This window comes from Gymnoscopelus braueri (genome assembly GCF_963280865.1).
Source record: "Gymnoscopelus braueri genome assembly, chromosome: 14".
Classification (NCBI taxonomy): Eukaryota; Metazoa; Chordata; class Actinopteri; order Myctophiformes; family Myctophidae; genus Gymnoscopelus; species Gymnoscopelus braueri.
In genome coordinates, this window is record NC_137619.1 from 16,793,680 (window position 1) to 16,815,967 (window position 22,288).

Sequence of the window (22,288 nt, forward strand, 5' to 3'; positions counted from 1 at the left end):
GCTGCTGCTCGAGTCCTCACTGAGACCAAGAAAGTGGATCACATAACTATTAGTCATACTACACTGGCTTCCTGACTGTCAAATAATTGATTTAAAAATATTACTGTTGGTTTATAAAGCACTGAATGCTTTAAGGCCAAAATAAATTTCTGATCTTCTGATAGATGTAACGAACCATCAGGTCTGCTTTCTGTCACCAGAGTCAAAACTAAACATGGAGAAGCAGAATTCAGTTTATGAACAAATTCCCAGAAAACTGCAGGTCTCCTACAATGCAAAGGTGAAGACGTTTCTGTTTGCTGTTGCTTTTTCTGAGGCCTTTGATTAATTTCTTGCGCTGCACTGTAACATTATTCTATTTTTCTGTTTCATTTTAGCTTATTTTTTATTCTCTTAACTCTAAATAACTATTTTAAATCGTATTTATATATTAAAACAATATTATTTTATAACATGTTTCTATTGCACTTTGTCTCAACACTCTTAATGGTTTGTGTAAAGCACTTTCAATTGCCTTGTTATTAAAATATGCTAAATAAACTAGCCAGCAGTTGGTGCCGTGGAGGATCTGTGACTTAAGAGAACGGATAAGGAGAATAGACAGTGACAGTGCCAAATTTGATGTGGAACTTGCCAGGGTCCAGTATAATCTCTCCAATGGCCATTTATAATAACCCTCCCTGTTCTTTACACATTCATGATTTGCATATTTTAGTGTTGCAACTGGCCGCACAGAAAGATCAGAAGCAATGACAGTCTGTATGTGTGTGTTCGATTTCTTTTCTTCTCAGATGAACATTCTGAACATTTATAATAACATAATATTCATTGTGTTCATTTATTTTATTAATTTGGCTTCAGAATCTGTACAATGACAAGTTGTAACTGGGCATGAAGAACACTGAAATTGTCAAATCAATCACTAAAAATAAACTTTAATACACAGTAAAACCCACAGTTCATGGATTGCTATAAAATAATATAGAATTGTAGAAATCATGACTGGAATTGCCATGAGCGACTGCCAAGACTTCATTATAACAGTAGATTAGCACAGTCTGACCTACACAGCCTTCAATTACTGCTAATTAGAATACTCAATCAAACTCTAATTGGGTCATTGTCTTTTCGTTGTCAAACGCTCTCACTGCTCTCCTTGTTTGGACTGGAGATGGCACAGTTTGCAGATGCTCAGAAGGTTTTTAGGGCTAGCATCCTGCTCCACATTTTCTCAATGGTAATGTTGGACATATCGGGCGGATATTTAATGACCAGGTACGAGCCTCCCAGAATAGTAGCTGTAGCACAACATAGTAGGCCTTGGTTGATCACCTGTGAAACAAGAGTCATACAGACTGTAACGCCATGAAGTTCAAGTACACTTGTGTATATTGTCATATTTTTAAAAAAGGTCAAAAGCATGTGCATGCTTCTCTCGTCATATGGCATATATGGCAACACTCCAACACATGTGAGGTGTCACATAATATGTGCAATAATAAAGCATTTATGGCATTACAAGTGTGCAGACATGATACATTGGTGCAACATGGATCTGAATACTTTTGTGTTGTGTGTGCTTAAAATGCACTCTTTATTGAACTATTGCCCCGTCCACGCTAAGGATATTTAGCAAAACGCACATTTTCCTCTATGTGTGGGCCTCTCCTCCACACTGTTTTCGGTCACATTTTTTTTTTGAAAACTGATGAAAGAGTGAAGATTATCAAAAAATATCTGTTTTGGTGGAACCATTAAAACATGTAAAACGTAGCATTTGTGGAAATGATTACTTTAACACGATTGCGGTAACATTAATCAAGCCTCTCGTGCAAAAAATAAACTCACTCCATGAATGATTGATGGACATGCCAATAACATATTTACTATGGATGCTCTGTGAGGACAATACAGTATTTTGCTCTCCAGTTTAAACCAGGGGTTCCCAGACATTTTAATGCCAAGGACCCCCAAATAACCATAGCCTCTGGCTGCAGCCTCCCTAGCCCTGGTCCAGAGTGTTAGTGAGTTCTCTCTAATGCCCTGCCAGGCGCTCAGCTCTGCTTATAGACAAAGAATTCCACCGCCCTGCGAGGGGTCCAACTGTAGTAAAAATAAACAAAAGTACTTCCCTACTCACCCAAACAAAGGCTGTTTTGTGTTGTTGAAAGTCTATTATCCACGGTGGGAAGCCTCTCAGCACCCACCTTCTCTGTATAATATACTTATTGGGCAGAAAATACAATATGTCCGCCAGATGGAAATTATTTTATTTACTCCACTGTGCCCTCTACAGATATGGTCACTGGTAATTTATATTGACCAGATCTGTAGAGGGCGCAGTGGAGTTTACTAACTATTTGGGCGTTAGAGAGAACTGCTGAGAGAAACGCTCTGGACCAGGGCTACAGCCTCCCTAGCTACTGTACTGCAAAATGGCTTACAGAAAAAACAACCAATCTACAAGCTCACAATGCATCACATCTTGATTCGTTGTGAATTATTCATCTATCTTTCACTCCTTTCCAATAGCCTCCTCTGGGGGCCCCAACTTAGAAAACCACTGGTTTGAACATGCTAATCTAGGAGGGCGAATGTCAATTTTTCTGATGACACTGCTACTTCAAAAGAGTGCAGGGGGATTGCAATAGAAAGGCCTTCAATGGTCTTAAAATTTCATTCCATAAATTTGAATGTCAATGAGCCAAGAGAGCAAACATTTGTCTTACTTTGTCTTGCCAGTGCCAGCGTTTCACTGCATCATGGTACCTTGTCCTGGTGAAGGTGACCTGAGTGGGACAAAGAATGCCAGATTAACAATAAGAGCTTTTCAGATGGACCAAACAAAATAAACCTTTGGTTTTGTGAAATAGGAGAAACTTGCCATTGTGTACAGGGGAATTATTGTCTTTGGCATGAGGAAGTGGAGGATGGTATCGACATGTTTTCTGAAGAGGAACCACTTTGAGTTGACGTGTGCTCGCATCTGTAAAAACAAAAGGGTACATCTGTTAGGAATGTGAACCAGCTGTCTCTCAGATGTACAGTAATTAAGTGGATTCACAAAAATAAATCCTACGGCCATTTGAAAAACCTCCATAGAGCACAACCACTTATACCCTATAATATAGAGTATAAGTATATAGGGCCTATATACTTGGTCTATACTTGGTCCGGTCCCCTCCTCTTTTCCCTCTACACCAAACCTCTTTGCCAAAAATAGCCAATCTACAAGCTCACAACATGTCGCAATGACGCATTGTGAGCTTGCGGACTGGCTACTTTCCCCAAATATTCACCTATTATGCCCAGAATAGGTATGCTAGTGTTCATGTGGTAAAACAAAAACTCGTCTCATCTGTGCTGCACACTTCCAATTCCCTTTTTCATCTTACCGTGTCAGCAAACAAAATGAGCCTCTTCTATTCTCTCAAGTTTAAAATAACCGTGGGGGAGATGGAATCAGGTATTATAAGTCCTGATGAGATGTTGTACAGTAAATTAGAGTCTCATATAGCAGCAACAGTGCCTGAGGCCAATTACTGGCATCGCATGATAGATTTAACTCGCAGGTGGATAAGGAGAGAAGCCAGTCAGCCCAGTCGTGATGGAGAGCATTCACGTTATTTCACACAGTTGATTGGGTACAGCAGAGTCAGTCTCTCAATGTCCCTGCACCTGCTGCGCTTGACCTTACCCTGTGTCACTGTGGCCAAAAGAATGTTTGAAAATTGTGAAAACAATCTGAAGTCTTCATGTGATTCTAGACTGCCGTTATTATCGGTTATTTTAGTTTTATTTAAAAATGTAGGACATTCCTTACTCTATATCTGCATATACAGTGAGTGTTAAATTATCCATTTGTAACTGAGTGTAAAAATAGACCCATAACTAGAAAAGGGCGCTGCTCTGAGCGTAGATCTCCACCAGGCCAAGTTGCCTACCCAAGGCTGTGTTAGTCGTGGGGTGCAGCCGTCAGGACACTAGGAAGCTGCAAGGGAAATAGAGTTTGTACGATAGACAGTGCAACTGTTCATGTGTGTGGCGCCTCCTATGGGCAGAAGTGAAAGCGGGTTTGGAGAGGTGCAAGTTTCCTAGGGAGCTTACTGGGGAAAAGAGGGTGTGTGAATTATGGGCATCGCTTTCTGTTGTCAGTCTTTCAATTCATATGAGTGAGCCATGTCAGTCAATAATAATGTGGGAACACAACCCGACAGAAATAAAAAAGAGTCATATTAGTCTGCCTACTTTCCCTACAAGATCTCCCTCCACACAGCTGATTCAAATTAATGATCAATGCTTATTATCAAGCAGAGATTCAGGTGTCACAGCAGCAACAGCAGCCAGTCAGAATGAAACACAGGACAGGAGTTAGGTTACTGCTAAGAGCAAATGTCAAAACTTGTAGGGTAAGTAGTCAGACTAATGAGGCCCTTTCTGATTTCTGTCTGGTTGTGTTCCAACATTATCATTGACTGACACAGAGCACTCAAATGAATTGAATGACAGGAAGTGATGACCATATCTCACGCAAGGCCTCACGGGAGTGTCCCAAATTTGTGAGGACAATTACAGGCAAACGTATGGAGTATCAAAACCCTGTTTGACAGTCATTGTCACATGGCTCACAATACCATTTATCTCTAATTTGGTTGGAAATTAAATCACGTTTATGCAACAATCGCTATTGGCTCTACGTTATTTAATGTGCAGTTGAAATTTGGGGCAGATCGGACATGATTTTATGGCATTTTGTTGGTAAATAGGCCCCTCCTGAAGAAAAAAAATCGGAAGAATCTGACTTGTACAACGTATCACATGACTCCAGAGAGACGCTTTGGACAAAATCTGTAGCAGTAGAAAGCGCAAAATGGTGGAAAATCTAGTCAGGCAGAAATGGTCGTGTCAGTGAAGCCTCTGTGTGGAGACGCTCTAGTCTTCTCCCACGCTGCACCGTCAACAAGGAACGGGGCGAACTCATTGTCAAGTAACAGTGTATACAGGAGATTCTGTCTTAGTGACGTTGCCATATTGCACGCTGCACGCTTGTAATCCACTCGTGTTCTGACGGTAGAATAAATCCACAGTGCGACTGTCTCTTCAAGAGACTTATGGTATGAAATCCTTTTTCGGCATGATGAGTCCAATCACCGCTGCCACCACGCCAGTTTAGGTAAAGGCACACATTCATTGAGTCACATGACGCAAAACGCGTCACAGAAGTGACGCGCAGAAGCCTCAAATAGGCCTCGCCCACCACATTTCTCAACCCGGAAGAAGGGGTGATTTCGGCCCATGCGCTGTGTGAGCAACTCAATGCAAGTGGATGGGATGGGACATCGGGTGCCTTCTCTATTATTTTTGCCAGACCCAAGGGGTCGGCCTACATGAGGCTTTGTACCTGTTTTCTCCATACATGGGCATGCCCCCTTTGCCCTTAGGCCCCAGCCATAAAAGTCTGTCCCCCTTTCGTCCATACATGGGCATACACAGGCTGACACGTCATGTGAAGTCCGGCTTATAAAAGTCTGTCCCCCTTTCGTCCATACATGGGCATAGACACAGGCTGACACGTCATGTGAAGTCCGGCTTAGCCGTGACGTAGTGCTCTGATCTTAGTACTTATTCCGGGTCTGGCAGAACCAGGTCTCCTGGTCTTGTTAACTCTATGCTTCCATGTGACCAGTCTATGACATCACTTATGTACTGTTAGGAAAAAAAATCTTTAAAAAAAAGGTATAACACATGAGAAAGATCATATTTTCTTGTCCTACTGGCAGCGTGGACAAGACACTTGATGATTGGTCCAGTGGTTTGGGGGATTAGCCCTGTACACGCACGCATGCAAGCATACACAATTATTTGTTGCTGTTTGTTTTCATTTATGCGTAGAACTAATAGCTTTTTCTAAGTCATCAAATAAATGAATCCATATTTGAAAGACACAAAAACAAACCTTACAAGGCATATTCCTTAAAATGGAAAACAAAACGTTTTTTGACAACTGTAACTGTGGATTGTTTTGGTCTGCAGTTAATTGTTTTCGGGCAAAAACTGTTTTGGACATGTGAGGTTTCCACCCGACAGAGACCATAATATTGTATGAATACCTTTTGCTTGAATGAATACCTACTGGATTGTGCTTTGGGTGGAATACTGTGATGACACTGTGACCTTGGGTTTTTTATTCTGCATAGTGCAGGCTATTTGTGTAGTAGGTGTATACTATTGTATACTGTTGTTCATTGTTGATGGTGCCTCTGTAATGCTATTTCTTAACTTTGTATTTCTTACCTTTGTATCATGATCCAATTTTTGGATTGTACAACCTACGGAAATAACACTGAGGATTTTACTGTGTAGCTGTTCCGTATGTCTCTAGTAGGCAAAACAACACGCAGAAATACCTGCAAATGCAATCAGTGTTAATTAGCCGATGATAAATGACATATTGGATGAAAGTTTTCAGGGGTACCTTCTGATTTATGTGTCTTCAACTTTTGTCTTAGAGCCACTAAGTTCTAGGCACAGCCACAGAGTCTGGCAGATGGCGCAGATGGCGCAGCTGGCAATGAATCACTTCAATTATACTCTTAAGCAGTAATTGATAAATAATGAAAGCAGAACGGAGTGAGAGATTGGCTAAATAAAGGTTCTGGATTAAAGAAAGGATGACATGCAGGGGCCACATCTGATTACTTTGGTTAAAGTACAGGCCAGGGTTATGTGATATTGATTGAATTACTCAAATTCACAGGTGCAGAAGTCGTTAATGCTTGGTGTATGTGTTACAGTATGATTGGAGAACCAGTACGATTGAAGAAAGCGCGCTCGTTTTTACCACCCACCCAGCACTAGAGGGAGCCACAAGCCAGGCTTGTGCACAAACATATATGGCCACACACACACACACACACAGTCACACACACACACACACACACACACACACACACACACACACACACACACACGCACACACGCGCACGCGCTCATGCTTTTTTTGGTTTATTGAAAGCAGGACTGTTTAGATACTTTTATTGTGTTCTGGCTTTTGTTTTACTTTCTCCCTGACACACACACACACACACACACACACACACACACACACACACACACACACACACAGTGATCCATGAAAAGAACTATTCTGTCCCTATCGGTTTACAAATCAAACGGCGCTGAGTCGACTAGTGGAGCGTCGGCCGGTCAGCGCGGGCACTCGCGCCTCGAGGCGCGAGGGCGCGCTTCCTCGGCCTCAAGCTCCACTAAATCGGCGCGCCTCCGTCATGGACAAGCGTGTGCGTGTGAACGCGTGTTCAGCGTTCCCCTCATAGATATTATGGTTCCCCTAGCGTAGCTTCCTGGTTGCTATGTGGGGGGGAACAACAAAAGACAGGTCCGCTCGGCGCATCAAAGCCCCGCCTCTCCGCGTTCTCCTTCTCCTCCGAGGAGGAGGAGAAGGAGAGAAGGAGAGGACGGGACGGTTTATTACGCGAGGAGGAGGAGGAGGAGGAGGCTCCTCTTCCTCGCGAGCCTCGCGTAATAACCCCCCGCCTCGCAGCGCCGTCCTCCTTCTCCTCCTCTCGAGCCTCGCTAATAAACCCTGTCTCGAAAAGCCCCGCCTCGCCCCGAAGGAGCCCCGTGCCTAAAAACGAGCGCTCTGTCTTCAATCGTACTGGTTCTCCAAACGTACTGTGACATATGTACTGTGCAGAATGTTGTGAATTCAGAAATGTTTTGCAAGCTGCTAATGATCTGCCTTACTTCAACGTAGTTGTACATGGCTAGGTCTGCAATTGCATGGTCATCTGGAACCCTCACTCTGGTGTACTCGGGAAGCACAGCACCTGTGAAAAGTTGTGAGAGAGTGTATTGTATTTATATAATTGATTGATCTTTGAATAGCCTAGGCTTTATGCTTATGTTTGCTGGATCTGCAATTGTTTGTGACGCTGGGTTAAAGTCAAATTCTATTGATTATGGCTCTGTCTCATTTGGAAGGATACATCCTATTATATCACCTCAGCTCTTTGGTCCAATGCTGTTATTGTCTCCGCCAGGCCGAAAGGCATGGCGAGAGTATGTTTTACCCCCTGTCCAAATTTCTCACATGGGCCTGTCATAGCGCCACCTGGAGGCCGATTTGTGCTAAACCCATTTTTTTCCCATTACTCCTACAGATTTTATCCAAACGTCATGCAAATCGGTACACAGTATCTCTATAGTCATGTGATCAACACGGATCTGTCCGATTTCCTATATTTCCTATATTCCATCATCCTTGCCTTCCAAAGTTTGCAGGATTGGTTCGTTTTGAACAAAATGCCTCAAATCATGAACGCAGCTTCGGATTTCCGTGAAATTTCACACGCACATTCCCACTAGGCCCAGGAAGAAATGCCACCCTTTTCACATTGGCCTGTTATAGCGCCACCAGCAGGTCTAATTTAGCAAAACACATTTTTGGAACAAAATGCCTCTAATCATGAATGCAGTGTCCGATTGCCGTGAAAGGCCTAAGAAGAAACGGCCACCCTTTTCACATTGGCCTATTATAGCGCCACCAGGAGGCCACGATAACGTACCTGACCTGGCAGAGAATAAGTGCTGAGAAAGTTGGAATTAAAGAAACCATTCAAATAACAGGTTGTAAGGATTGATGGCCTCGCCGCACAGCCTTATGGGATGTCAAATAACGTATCTCATATTCACTATTAGGTAAGGCCCTGCTTTCATGTTTTGATGTTATTCACCCTTGGCCTTGATAATGATAAGCTCTGACAATCTGAATACTATCTATAGAATCAAGAGACCATGGCGTAGGCCTGGTATTACCATTTCTTTCCTATAACAGTTACTCACCCCTTATATTTGTGTTTAACTATGCTCTGATTCGCTGTTTCCTCAGAATTTAGCAAAATCAAGGACCATAACTAGAATGTATCCTATGCTTCCTATTGTAATGCGACTCTCCTAATCAGCCATATTTTCGGTCATAGGATCTTCTTTGCCAATGAGACAAAGCCTAGATGACTTTGATAATCTGCACTCATATTACTCACTGAAATCCTCGTTGAACTGATCCATTACTTCATTGAAGACAAGGCAGTCCTCAAATCCCTGCAAAATAAAGGTTGACTGCCATGAGATCCCAAATAAATTTCCTTTTATCTTTTGTAGCTGTGTCATTATGTGTTTTATATTACTTACAGCATTCATCCCCTGCCCATAGAAAGGCACTATAGCGTGGGCGGCATCGCCCATGAGGACACACTTGTCGTCGATGTGATACGGTGAGCATTTGACAGACACCATGGGCAGGGCTGGCAGTCGGAAAAAATCCCTCTTGAGTGCGTCACTGCAAGGCACACAAAAAATACAAGAATACACAGTAAAATCCTTTTAACTCTGGAACAAAATCAACCTATAATAAACAAACCTTTTGTACACTCTTCTGAGTTAAAATACACTAAGGATTTTACTTACAAAATACATATAGAACTTTGTTTACAAACTAATGTGTTGCAAAATGTCATCCAATCTTAATTCTAACAGCTGCATCTTCTCCACTGGAGAAAGGTGTTCAAACGTATATATATATTTATTATTATTATTCTTTTTATTTTTTCATACTGTAATTCAAAAGAATCCATGTCTTTTGACTAAACCGAATGAGCCGAGGTCTCCGTGAGCTGCTGGAGTCAGTTTACTTTGAAAAGTAAACAACCATGCAGCTCATTAATGCTCTTAATGCATGAGCGCTCCAAATGAAGTAAACCCGGAGAGGAAGCAAATGAATTACACACCTCGTCCGTTTCCATACCTCATCCTCTATCTCCCTGTCACCTGCAACATACTGTGTGCCTCAAATTAAAACCTCATCACTCTTATCCATGTAACTGTAGGTCTGCAATTTCACACTTCACAGAACGTGGCCATGGATGTGGTTAGAGGCGACTGCAAGATGGAAAATGAAAAGTGTTTCGAGGTTGGATTGGCAGGGTGGAGGTAGATGTGGGAAAGGAGAAGCTAGTCGGTGGTGGGGGGGGGTGAAAGAGGAGATTAAGGAGGGGTGGAGGAAGAGATGAAGGGATGAAGAGAGAGTGTGGAAATGTTACTTACACTCCTATTAGTGGTATAGCATCTGTGAAGTATGTTTGGAAAAATTCAATGACTCCATCTCCTGTGGTGATCTTCTCAAACTCATCAAAGGGCATGAAGAGGGTGCAGGTGAAAGTCTTGTCCTAGATTAGAAAGAAACAGACACAATCGCACATCGAGTTGGCCATGTTCGAACGACGAACATGCTGGTGCACATGCAGAGGCCCTAATGGATGTAATGTTTCCGAATGTAAATATAACACGTTGTATCATGCAATGTGAGCATACAGTACATGTCAGATGCTAGGGATGTCACTAACGGATAATCAATTAACGGTTATTACAAATAATTGAATAATTTAAGCTGCAAGCAGCGATGCCCAGACTCTCGCAGCTTTGTCCACATCAGTATTCACCGTGCTGTTACTGCGGAGGTGTGAAAATCCAACCTCCCCCGACCCTTCAAGATCAGTTTATTTTCTGCGACTGTGGAGTCCATTCTCCTTTACGGCTGTGAATGCTGGACACTGACGCAAGCCCTACAGAAGTCCCTGGACGGGTGCTACACCAGAATGCTCTGTGTGGTACTGAACATCAAACAGGAGGAACGCATTATCAATAACGGGGCTACCAAGTGTATCAGAGAAGACAGCAGTCAAGAGGATGAGACTAGCCGGTCACTACCATCGACTGAACTCCCTGCCAAAAAGCTTGTACTGTGGGAACCAACACACGGGCAAAAGGACGTCCGACACCTACCTATGTGGATGTGCTAAAGAAAAGTGCTGGTGTAGAAAGTACAAACGAGCTGGCCAGATCTATGGAGAATCGAGATGACTGGAGACGCCAATGAAGGACGACGTAGAGAGAGATGCAACATTGTCATCGTCTTTCTTTGTGAAATGGTCCCAAACCGAAAGACACTTTGTGCGTTTCATTTTCGCTCACGCTATTGATCATTCTCTAAACTAGTAGACTTCCCAGTGCCCAAATGTGTAGTATTTATTATTATGAAAATGTACCAATAAGCATATAATCATGTTTGGATTTTTTTTTTAATGTTGTTATTATAGCTTGCTTGATACTTATAGGACTAGTACTTATAGGACTATTGGTCCTCACTAATGCTGATTATAAGATGGAACCATTTACTTAGTCTGTGTCTCAGAGGAGGGCTGTGGACAGTTCAGAAACCTGCCAACTAATAACATCATCAGTAGACAGGTTTGGTCATTTCAAAGACAATTTAAAACTTTTATTTTGTTTTACTTTTTATTAACGCAAGGACAATGGCTTCTATTTCATCATGTTAATTTTCAAGGAGGGGAAAGGCTGTAGTTTCTATATGCTTGGAATGCCCACAGATGATGTAATTGGTAGGCAGATTTCTGAACTGTCCACAGGACACGTACAGTTAGTAGACAGAAATCTTATAAAGAGCATTAGTGAGGACCAATTATATGAAGATAAGGTTGAAAAAGGGCCAAATGTAGGGACATGTGGCTAACCAACTCTCCAGTGCCAGTGATGGATAAAGGTTACGGGGACTGGGAGTTGTGGGTATGCTATTATCTGCCCAGTTAGCTGCTGTTATCCATCAACACCAAAGTTCTCCCTTTAGGGAGTGTCGTCGTTACCATGGCATCTCCACGGCAGCAAGGTTATTTATTTCTCTCTATCTTAGGCACAGATGGTAAGTATTAAGTAAAACTTAAGATAAGATATTAACTTTTTAGTTGTCAGTGAGAACCAATCATAAAACAGGTTTATCAAGCTGTGGGCTAGCACACAGGAATCACATTGAGCATGCATTGAAATGGCTGGGATTAAACAAAAGAAAAGGGGGGAATGATATTATTGTAACATTGAAGTCAAGGAGACCACCTGGGTGCTTCATGCCCCCAAAGGAGCGGGCCTATTGGATTGTGACATTCGGTAGGTTTGAAGGCACCACTTTTTGTGTAACACCATACAATGGCCACAAACTGTATAGGCAAGCCGTCACTGACTTTGACCACTAAAATCAAATCACTTCATTCTTAAGTCGAAGTAGAAGTTTGTTCCAAATTTGAAGAAATTCCCTCAAGGTGTTTCTGAGATATAGTATTCACGATAATGGGAAGTAGGTACAGAAAACCTGAAATCATAATGCCTCCGGGCGGACATTTTCGGAAATCCCCAAAACGTGTCCGGCCACACTATTGCTGGTGGTGGCATAACTAGAGAGAGCAGAGTAATTAAAAGCAAACAATAATTTGAAATACTGAGTAAGCCTGATAAGTGTAAAGTAGGGTTGGTGCCCTGGGAGACAGCAGACACCAGGTTCTGATGAGTCAGCGTGTGGTGGCTTGAGGGATTTCTATGAGCTGAGGTGGGAACTAGGTTTGAGTTCAATTTAGAGTACTAAAGATAAGGAGGATTAGCGGTGCCGTGACCTCCCAAGGGTCAATCACTGTCATGTGGTTATGGTTTTGTTATATTTTATTGTCTACTATAGCTCACACTTCCCAAATACAATACGTAATAATTATGCCGCTGCAAATGACAGAGAAGCTAACTCACCAAGTTGGGCAGCGCAATCATCATGAATGTGTTCCGTGGCCAGATGTGCAGATAATGAGGTTTCATTGCAAACTGGAACACAACATAGAAAACAAGGGCGTAAACCTTGATGATGGTTACAAAATATGACCATACATTAACTCATTTAATATTTTTTGAAATATACAGAGTGAAATCCCTTTGACCGCAACGTCAACTAAGGCTTATTACATTTGTATCTGCACGTGTATAGCAGTGCTGCAGTGAAACTTAGCTTTTGTCCTAATGATAGTTCTATTTGGTGCTAGGGTGTATTCACCTGCTTGGTTTATGTGTGCAGATACTGTTCTCCTTTACACATCAGACTGAAATTAACACAGGATTTAGCTGTGTACCAAAATTTGCCAAAGAGAAAATATAAAGAACATAAATAGAGTGGCTGAGCAGCATCTCATCAATTATCAAAAAGATCATGAGCGTATTATTTTCATTTTCAATTTCAATTATTTTTTTTGCAGATTTTTGCAGAGAATTGCAGATCTACAAGCTCACAATGGTAGCTTGTAGATCGGCTATTTGCGCTATTTGTACAAAGTATATAGTGTACGGCTAAAGTGGTTAAGTGCATTACCACCGTGCATTTGTATTGACAGCAGTGATAGCAGTGGGAACCAAACCCAGAACCGTGGCATGTTAGCTTCATGTTCTGCCTACTGTATGTAGCCACTAGCCAGAAATTAGACAGCCTTCATCAAATCACTGTGGCATGCCAGACCTATAGCCTGGAACAGCGGTAGTGGACAGACCTCTCCATCGATGGGTGGCATGGTCAGCTCCAGGTAGCCATGGGGGATATAAGTCTGGCTGAAGTTGAAGCGGCTCCTTCGAAGGAACTGTTTGCGAATGGCAGAGAAGGCTCCATCACAGCCGACAATGAGGTCTACGCTGATATGTTCCTTGGCCCCATCAGGCCTGAAAGACATCCCCATGTCATGGAAGGTTGATGAAATCGTTTTTTTAAAGAGAACCGTAACATTACAATGACACAGCTACGTCAAAATGTAGCACACTTGTGTGAAAGAACTGGTGGTGCTTGTCTCCAATTTGGCTTCCCATGTGAGAGCTCCTTGCTGTGCTGAGCCACTGGACATTTAATTGAGCATTCAGACTGTCCATTACTGTGGGGCGTTTTAAGAAATATAGATAGAAGGGATACTGTAAGCTACGTACTGTACGCACCTTGTGTTAATGTAAGACAGTGTACGAATGTTACGGGTCCATTTGGTTCCATTTGTACACTGAGGATTTTACTGTATAGAGAGGGGGGGGGGTACAGGTTTATACTGGAAACTAGAAAAGGTCTGGAGTGCTATTTCATGGTGAAAATGTTAAAAACAGTACATGTGCATGTTAAGTTAGACGTGGGTTACAATACGTGTAGCGGCACAAACAGCCTAGTATTGAAACTATGAAATAGCCATCTTAATAAAGGCTTATTAGCTTTTTGCTAGCCTTAGATCAAGACTATACTAGAAGTATTTTATTGATTTTGACATTTTTATAAAAATGTCAAAATCGATAAAATACATCTATGATAGTTTGATCTAAGGCTAGGCTTTTTGCCATAAAACTGCCTTGGATATCAACTACAGTGAGTAACAATATACCGTATGTCACACTACAGAGAAGAAATGACAACCTGTTGCTAAAACTAGAAAGGAGGAGACGTATTTTACTGGGTACCTGTTTTAGATATGTTGCATAATCAGTAAGAGAGTCACAGTACTGAGTCACTGTGGCTTTACATGCCATGTTAATTATTCACCACGTGGCTTTGTTAAATCCCACAACAAAACCCACCTGCAGGTATTTCACTGCTAATCTGGTTGTAGATCATGTCACATTTACCTCAAGGACAACCAATTATAGCACTACTAAAATGTCACACGCTTAAAAGCAGCCCGTTTATCACCACCTACCAACACACATGCATGGCGACCTGTGTTTACCTAAAGGAGCACGATCAATAAAGGCAGAACATACAGTACGATCCATGGTAGCAGGAGTCAAAACACAGGCTCGAGGTTTAGCTTATGTGTCTTTGAATAGACTATCTTCAAAAGATAATGTACTGTTAGTGTTTTTACTGTTAATTATATTTCCTAACTGCCTCTTACCCCCAGGATAATATACTATAGTGTTTTCTCTCGTAATTATATTTCCTAACTGCCTCCTACCCCCAGGATAATGTAGTGTTTACTCTCGTAATTATATTTCCTAACTGCCTCCTACCCCCATTGTTTCACTTAACGTGTGTGTGTGTGTGTGTGTGTGTGTGTGTGTGTGTGTGTGTGTGTGTGTGTGTGTGTGTGTGTGTGTGTGTGTGTGTGTGTGTGTGTGTGTGTGCGTGTGTGTGTGTGTGTGTGTGTGTGTGTGTGTGTGTGTCTGTGTCTGTGTCTGTGTCTGTGTGTGTGTGTGTGTGTGTGTGTGCGGGTGCGGGTGTGGGGGTGTGTGTGTGTGCGCATGAGTGCATGTTTGTGTGTGCAGGTGTCGCATGCATATGTTTGCTTGAGTTCATGTGTATAAAATCAGTTATCTACCCGGCAAAGGTCATTGCCCCTGTTTCAGCGCTCCAGTCCAACAGTTTGTAGTCAAAGTTCAACTTTGTATTGGGATACATCTCTGCCGCTGTGGTTAAAGGAGGAGAGGAGAGTGTTACCAAAAAATCCTTATATCACAGGTATATAACAACAGGATTGTTATGACAGCAAAATAAAGGAAAACTCCATATAGGTGACAAAACCTGTTCTCCCCTTCCATATAATTTGTAAGCCCAGCCCGTACTACCGGATAATCGGGGAGATTTGGGGTCGGAAACGGGGGTCGGAAACGTACCGAATATCAGCGATTGTCTGACAAGATTATCCTCTAGTTTACTTTGAGATGTTCAAGGATCCAATCTTAAGCCTCCCCATTTGCCTCCCCATTTGCCACCCCGATCATTTTCAAGCATGTCTGATATTTATCTGGATGATTACATCACTACTGTCTGAGTGGCATGGTGAAGTGGCTCGTGACAGAGAGAAACACTGTTGTTGACAATCTGCAAATCTGTAAAATAAGCTTAAGAACCAGTAGAGAACCTTTAAAGAACCTCTGTACAAAAGAACCTGTTAAGCCTAGTTAAGAACTTGTTAATTTATCGCTGACAAAAGCACTCGAACTCACGTTCCCTTAATAACTAACTCTTTGTGGACATTAAAGACTTGGACAGCATTCTGTAAACCATGGGGGAATCTGAAATGGAAATTAAGCTCAGCTCAGTAGAGAAAGGTCTAGTCTACAGTAAAGCAAGGGCGTACCGTCATAGAGGCCAATGGGGCCATGGCCCGGTCTGGAAAACTCTGCTCCCCTATTTTTTTATATATATATATATATTTAAAAAAAAAAAACGGCCCCAGCCAGACATGCTAATTGCCTCTAATAAACAAGTCCTGATGTCTGTGGCTGTGCTAAACATGTTCTGCAGGTTTTGGCTCTGCTGTCTGCCCTTATTGAAATGAAGGGTTGCTATGCTGTGTCCCGACTCCCGCGTCCTGTGTGCACTAACAGTCACTGCATGCACTGAATACCAGTGGTGGAAAAAGTACTCAAATTTTTTACTTAAACAAAAGTATCAATTCTGCGATGTAAAAATACTCTGTTACAAGTAAAAGTAAGGTATTCAAAATGTACTTGAGTAAAAGTAGAAAAGTATTGGTATCAAAATGTATTTAAAGTACCAAAAGTAAAAGTAGGCTACTCATTATGCAGAAGGTCCCATTTCACATGTTTTCAAATGTGAAAAAAAAGTTTTCTAACCCTTGATACTTTTACTTAAGTAAAACATTTGAGGATGGAACACACTGAGGGATGGGTAGAGTGTTGTTAATGTTGTTGTCCTTATATCACAGGTATATAACAACAGGATTGTTATGACAGCAAAATAAAGGAAAACTCCATATAGGTGACAAAACCTGTTCTCCCCTTCCATATAATTTGTAAGCCCAGCCCGTACTACCGGATAATCGGGGAGATTTGGGGTCGGAAACGGGGGTCGGAAACGTACCGAATATCAGCGATTGTCTGACAAGATTATCCTCTAGTTTACTTTGAGATGTTCAAGGATCCAATCTTAAGCCTCCCCATTTGCCTCCCCATTTGCCACCCCGATCATTTTCAAGCATGTCTGATATTTATCTGGATGATTACATCACTACTGTCTGAGTGGCATGGTGAAGTGGCTCGTGACAGAGAGAAACACTGTTGTTGACAATCTGCAAATCTGTAAAATAAGCTTAAGAACCAGTAGAGAACCTTTAAAGAACCTCTGTACAAAAGAACCTGTTAAGCCTAGTTAAGAACTTGTTAATTTATCGCTGACAAAAGCACTCGAACTCACGTTCCCTTAATAACTAACTCTTTGTGGACATTAAAGACTTGGACAGCATTCTGTAAACCATGGGGGAATCTGAAATGGAAATTAAGCTCAGCTCAGTAGAGAAAGGTCTAGTCTACAGTAAAGCAAGGGCGTACCGTCATAGAGGCCAATGGGGCCATGGCCCGGTCTGGAAAACTCTGCTCCCCTATTTTTTTATATATATATATATATTTAAAAAAAAAAAACGGCCCCAGCCAGACATGCTAATTGCCTCTAATAAACAAGTCCTGATGTCTGTGGCTGTGCTAAACATGTTCTGCAGGTTTTGGCTCTGCTGTCTGCCCTTATTGAAATGAAGGGTTGCTATGCTGTGTCCCGACTCCCGCGTCCTGTGTGCACTAACAGTCACTGCATGCACTGAATACCAGTGGTGGAAAAAGTACTCAAATTTTTTACTTAAACAAAAGTATCAATTCTGCGATGTAAAAATACTCTGTTACAAGTAAAAGTAAGGTATTCAAAATGTACTTGAGTAAAAGTAGAAAAGTATTGGTATCAAAATGTATTTAAAGTACCAAAAGTAAAAGTAGGCTACTCATTATGCAGAAGGTCCCATTTCACATGTTTTCAAATGTGAAAAAAAAGTTTTCTAACCCTTGATACTTTTACTTAAGTAAAACATTTGAGGATGGAACACACTGAGGGATGGGTAGAGTGTTGTTAATGTTGTTTTATGGTCATTTAATGAATTAATTAAGCAAAAAAATCGCGCACGCTTCACGCGCGTACATGCCAGCGACGCAGTGGGTGGGGGGCCGGGGGGAAGGGGGGAGTCATTAATAATCTTGCCCGGTCCGCGTTAGAACCCACCGTACGCGCCTGCAGTAAAGTTGCACATAATATTCAGCGAGGAGGAATACAGACTTCATTCTTTCGATTTGTAAGGCATTCTTTACACCAGAATGAGAGTTTTCGATATATTTAATCAATATCTATGCAATCTTTGACAGAAAAAGACACTGCTGGAGTAGTATGTAATGTAAAATCCCCTAAAAGTGTACTACTTAAATGTGAAATTAAGAGTTAAAGAACATTTCAGTAACTTCCTGTCATTCTGTCTTACACTGACATATTAATTAAAGCAACATTAAACATCTCCTTGTTATTACTCCGAGGTAATAATGGAAAATGTTAGCCTTCAAAACCAGACAATGTTACACCAGCCACATGACAAAAAGATGCTACTACTGTTCCTACCTGTTAGCAGTTCTTTGTTGAGGTTGGCTCTGTCTACTGATAGGATGTACTGTAATGAAAACAAGCGGTTAGGTTTCAGTAAAGTCATATAGCTGTATTATAGCAGTTTCACAAGCAAGGCTGTGACACTGTGGTAAGGCAGGAATAATACCTACACGCACACACTTTAGATATTTTTTATTCATAAATCCACTTTAAAAGGCTGATATACCTATTGCAAACAAGAAGTCATGATGTTTTGAATTTCATCAGTCAAACAATCTTTTCTCAAGGGACATTTTTTGGCTAGACTATTCAATTCAATTCAGGCTTAAAACTCAACAATCAGAGTTTCTTCTTGAGAGACAATGAAGAGAGATACAGAAAAGGCGGGAGCGGGACAGAGCCACAGGTTGGATTTGGACCCGGCCCAGCTGTGGGAAGGGTAACCGGAACGCTCGCCCCAAAACACGCTCGGCCCCATTTTTTCCGCGGCCCACTCGCCCCCAGCGGTGGCCCACTCACCCCGCCCCGCCGCTGCGGAAAGGTCGCCCGGAACACTCGCCCCGCCGATGTGGAACGCTCACCCCGCTTGGTGAGAACAGACTACAGCCCATAACAGTAAGTTAGGAAGTAGTTACGCAAAATAACTGTCAAACCCTGTTCCAAGGTCAGGGCGACCGTTCTTGTATTCATGGGAAGTACGATAACATTATTCAATGTGGTGATCCACCAGGGCACCAACAATAACATAACTCTGACAAAAAATAGGACTATATTATAAAAAAAACATTATACGCCTTAATGTCAAGTCTCTGTAAGTTGACTTTCATTCCATACTCAAATGAATAGCATCCGATGGAGTTTCATTCTCCTCTTTTTCAAGATCAGAGATTGCGGTTGTAGATAGATTCATGTGTCATTCCATCTTCCAGTCTATGTATCATAGGTGCAGCTACTGTCTCCTAATGTAAGTCCTTTTCAGCTATTTTTGTTACGCACACAGATGCATTTAATAGCGAATAGACCTTTACTGAAGACCAATCTTAGTCACAATTTGTCTGTGGAGTCAGTTTCTCCATCAGGGACTGAGCAATTATGCAGGTGTGTGGTTAATTATCCGATGCCAATGTATCCTGCTATATGACAGGGACGTTACTGTTGCATCCACGTGCACGGTTTGAGCATGGTTCAGAAAATTATTTATGATATGTTGAGTTTAGTTCAAAGTCATTAGCAACCTATATTTGTGACCCTGTTCATGAGAAATGTGGTATTTACTAAGGCTTGGCATTGTTTATTACATTCCGAACAGAATAAAACTGCCTTTGAATGTCCTGATACTGATGGAGGTGCATGTCATATTTCTCTATTATGTTGCAGTATTGAGCTTCAGTGATACAAGTTCTTGATTTAGTTTTCAGTAAAGGAGTACAGTCACCATTGGGACCTTTTATCGAGCAAGTCAGTCTGTTCCAGTTAAAAAAGGGTCCAATCCTTTCGGCTTAGGAGCTGTATGATGGAGCATAAATGAAGCATAAGTCTCCACATATGTCTTCACGTAATCATAACCTGAGTCATTGTACACTTGTTCTTTTGCAATTAACTGATACTGCTGGTAAACTAATTGTAATTACCTGGCCTTTCTTGCCATAAGGGATTTCTGACAGTTTCCCACCCACAGAATGAATCATTCTAGCATCCATGGGGATTCCCTTGGAGACAATCTGAGGGGGAAAACAGAATATTTTTTTTATAGACAGATGGTTAAAATTGTAATACATATTGCAATAAATAAATAAATGTATATTTCCAACCGCAGACGACTGGTAAAAGTAGTAAACGCTCTGTTCGCAAGAAGGGTCGTCGTCATGACCTAGGTCATGGACACAGTATCTTTTATCTCCCATTATGGCCGCCCTTGAAAGTTTATTTGAAAAGCCAACAAAGCAAACCCTGTTCTGTCATGCTGAAAAGTCATGCAAGTGTAAAACAAGCATCTGACTCAGAGGGCTCCCAAGCGTGCATAACATACATGGTGCGCCAAACGTGGTGGACCCACAAAAAGATCATAATTGCCCTCCTCAGACAGCGGAACTAAACATCTGAACGGACTGTAAAGCAAAGAGTACATCGTGGATGGATTCCCTGAGGCTTATTTTCACACTTTGTATATTTCATTATTAAGAATACAGCTAAACATAAACAGGATGCCCATCTGCTTACTTCCACTCCAGTTTCTCATTATGTTGTTTGAGACAAGGGCACACACTGTATTACACTGGCAGTACAATAGTGTGTAGGATATTATGGTACCAAATAGACCCATAAGGGTATGGGTATATTTTCACTAGTAAGTTCAGATCAACACACACGCCGAACTGCTTTACTCTCTTTCTGTGATGCAGGGAATCCAAAGCCACAAAAGTACAGCCAAAAAGTCAAAAGAAGTACCGCAAACACTGGATCACCTCTGCATCGACTCAAAAAGATAAACGTTTCCTCAAGATAAAGGTTATCTTGAGGAAAGTTGTGTGACCAAAACATTGATCTTTTAAAAAGCCAAAGCAGAGCAGAGGTGATACAGTGTGTGCAGGACTTAATTTTTTGTATATATTTTCACTGGTACAATAAAAAACACACACATACCGTCTCTTCCATTCCCACTTGCTTTAGAGCCTGCCGTCCCCTATGGGACAGAGCCAGGTTGATGCTCCTTCCCTTTACAATTTTGGCTTGGCGAATATCTGTCCAGAATCAGACAAAATATTAACTATCATAACTTCTCTGTACTTGTAATCAATTGATGGATGTCTATATTTTCTCAATCCTTTGCATGTGCACTGTATATTGCATAGAATATTGGTTATATTTTCCCAGCCTATTCTCCAAGTACAACACAAATATCAAATACCTTCTCGAGATTCAAAGACTTGAACCTCAAAACCTCTTTTGGCAAAGTAGCAGGCATTCAACGCACCAACCTATGGGGTGGATGAATGAATATACTGTAAGAGTTATGAAAAGATTACCACAGAGTGCATATCATACCAGGCAGGCTTCATTGGATACCAGGCAATGCAGGAACTTCATATTATCAACAGTACATTAGACTATCGCTGGTACAGGCAGGCTTTGCATTGCTTACATTGCCAGTCTGGTCAGCTCTGTATTGATTTAGCCAAGCAAAGAGGGTGTTAGGACCAGAGGTGGAATGTAACTAAGTACATTTACTCAAGTACTGTACGAAAAATGTTGAGGTACTTTTACTTTACTTGGGTATTTAATTATTTTTTGTAATACTTTATAATCAACTCCACTACAGCCCAGGCAAATATCATACTTCATACTCCACTACAATTATTTGACAGCAAGTTACTTTGCAGATTTAGATTTAATTAGACATTAATTTTAAAAAGCATACACTAACTGATAAATTATGATTGTAGGTTAAGCTACCCAGCAGCAATTATAATCAGTCCCAGGCAGATGCGACATAGTGATGATGAACACATTAATGCAATACTCATTACAATCCATATGATTGTGCAATGGGTACATTTTCATGCCAATACTTTTGTACAGTTATAACTGTACAAAAGTATTGGCATGAAAATGTACCCATAGAAAAATTCTGAACTCTGGACTTTTACTTGTAACAGTATTTCAACATTGTGGCATTATTTTACTTTTACATCTGAGTTAGTTCTGAGTGGTTGGGTGCTTTACATTTACAGTGAAGAAACTAACATCACAACCCTATCCACAAAATGAATTTTACACAGCATACAGAATCTTTCTATAGCACAGTGCCATGTGTCTGTCAATCAACAACAACATAGAAATTCTTTCATTTTCGTCTTACCAATCCACCTCCTACTACAGCCACCACTTTTTTCTTGGTTGACTTGATTTGCTGGTCCATTGTGTGTTCGGTATGCTCTGGAATTATCATGCAAGATCTGTTCGTGGCGAAGTGCTTCACAAATG

At 41.4% G+C, this 22,288-nt stretch overlaps 1 protein-coding gene across 1 annotated transcript; it reads right to left on the bottom strand.

Moving 5' to 3' along the window:
• Positions 1-1,191: 1,191 nt before the first annotated feature.
• Positions 1,192-22,288, bottom strand: kmo (kynurenine 3-monooxygenase; the record flags this gene model as incomplete). Its single annotated transcript, XM_080449612.1, has 15 exons — positions 22,164-22,288; positions 21,213-21,282; positions 20,948-21,045; positions 19,936-20,025; positions 18,320-18,368; positions 15,243-15,330; positions 13,449-13,614; positions 12,664-12,735; positions 10,123-10,244; positions 9,211-9,358; positions 9,063-9,120; positions 7,765-7,847; positions 2,885-2,986; positions 2,730-2,789; positions 1,192-1,332 (listed from the first exon to the last, which is right to left on the bottom strand). Exons 1-15 carry the CDS (start codon positions 22,251-22,253, stop codon positions 1,192-1,194), a joined length of 1,437 nt encoding a protein of 478 aa, XP_080305738.1. The 5' UTR covers positions 22,254-22,288.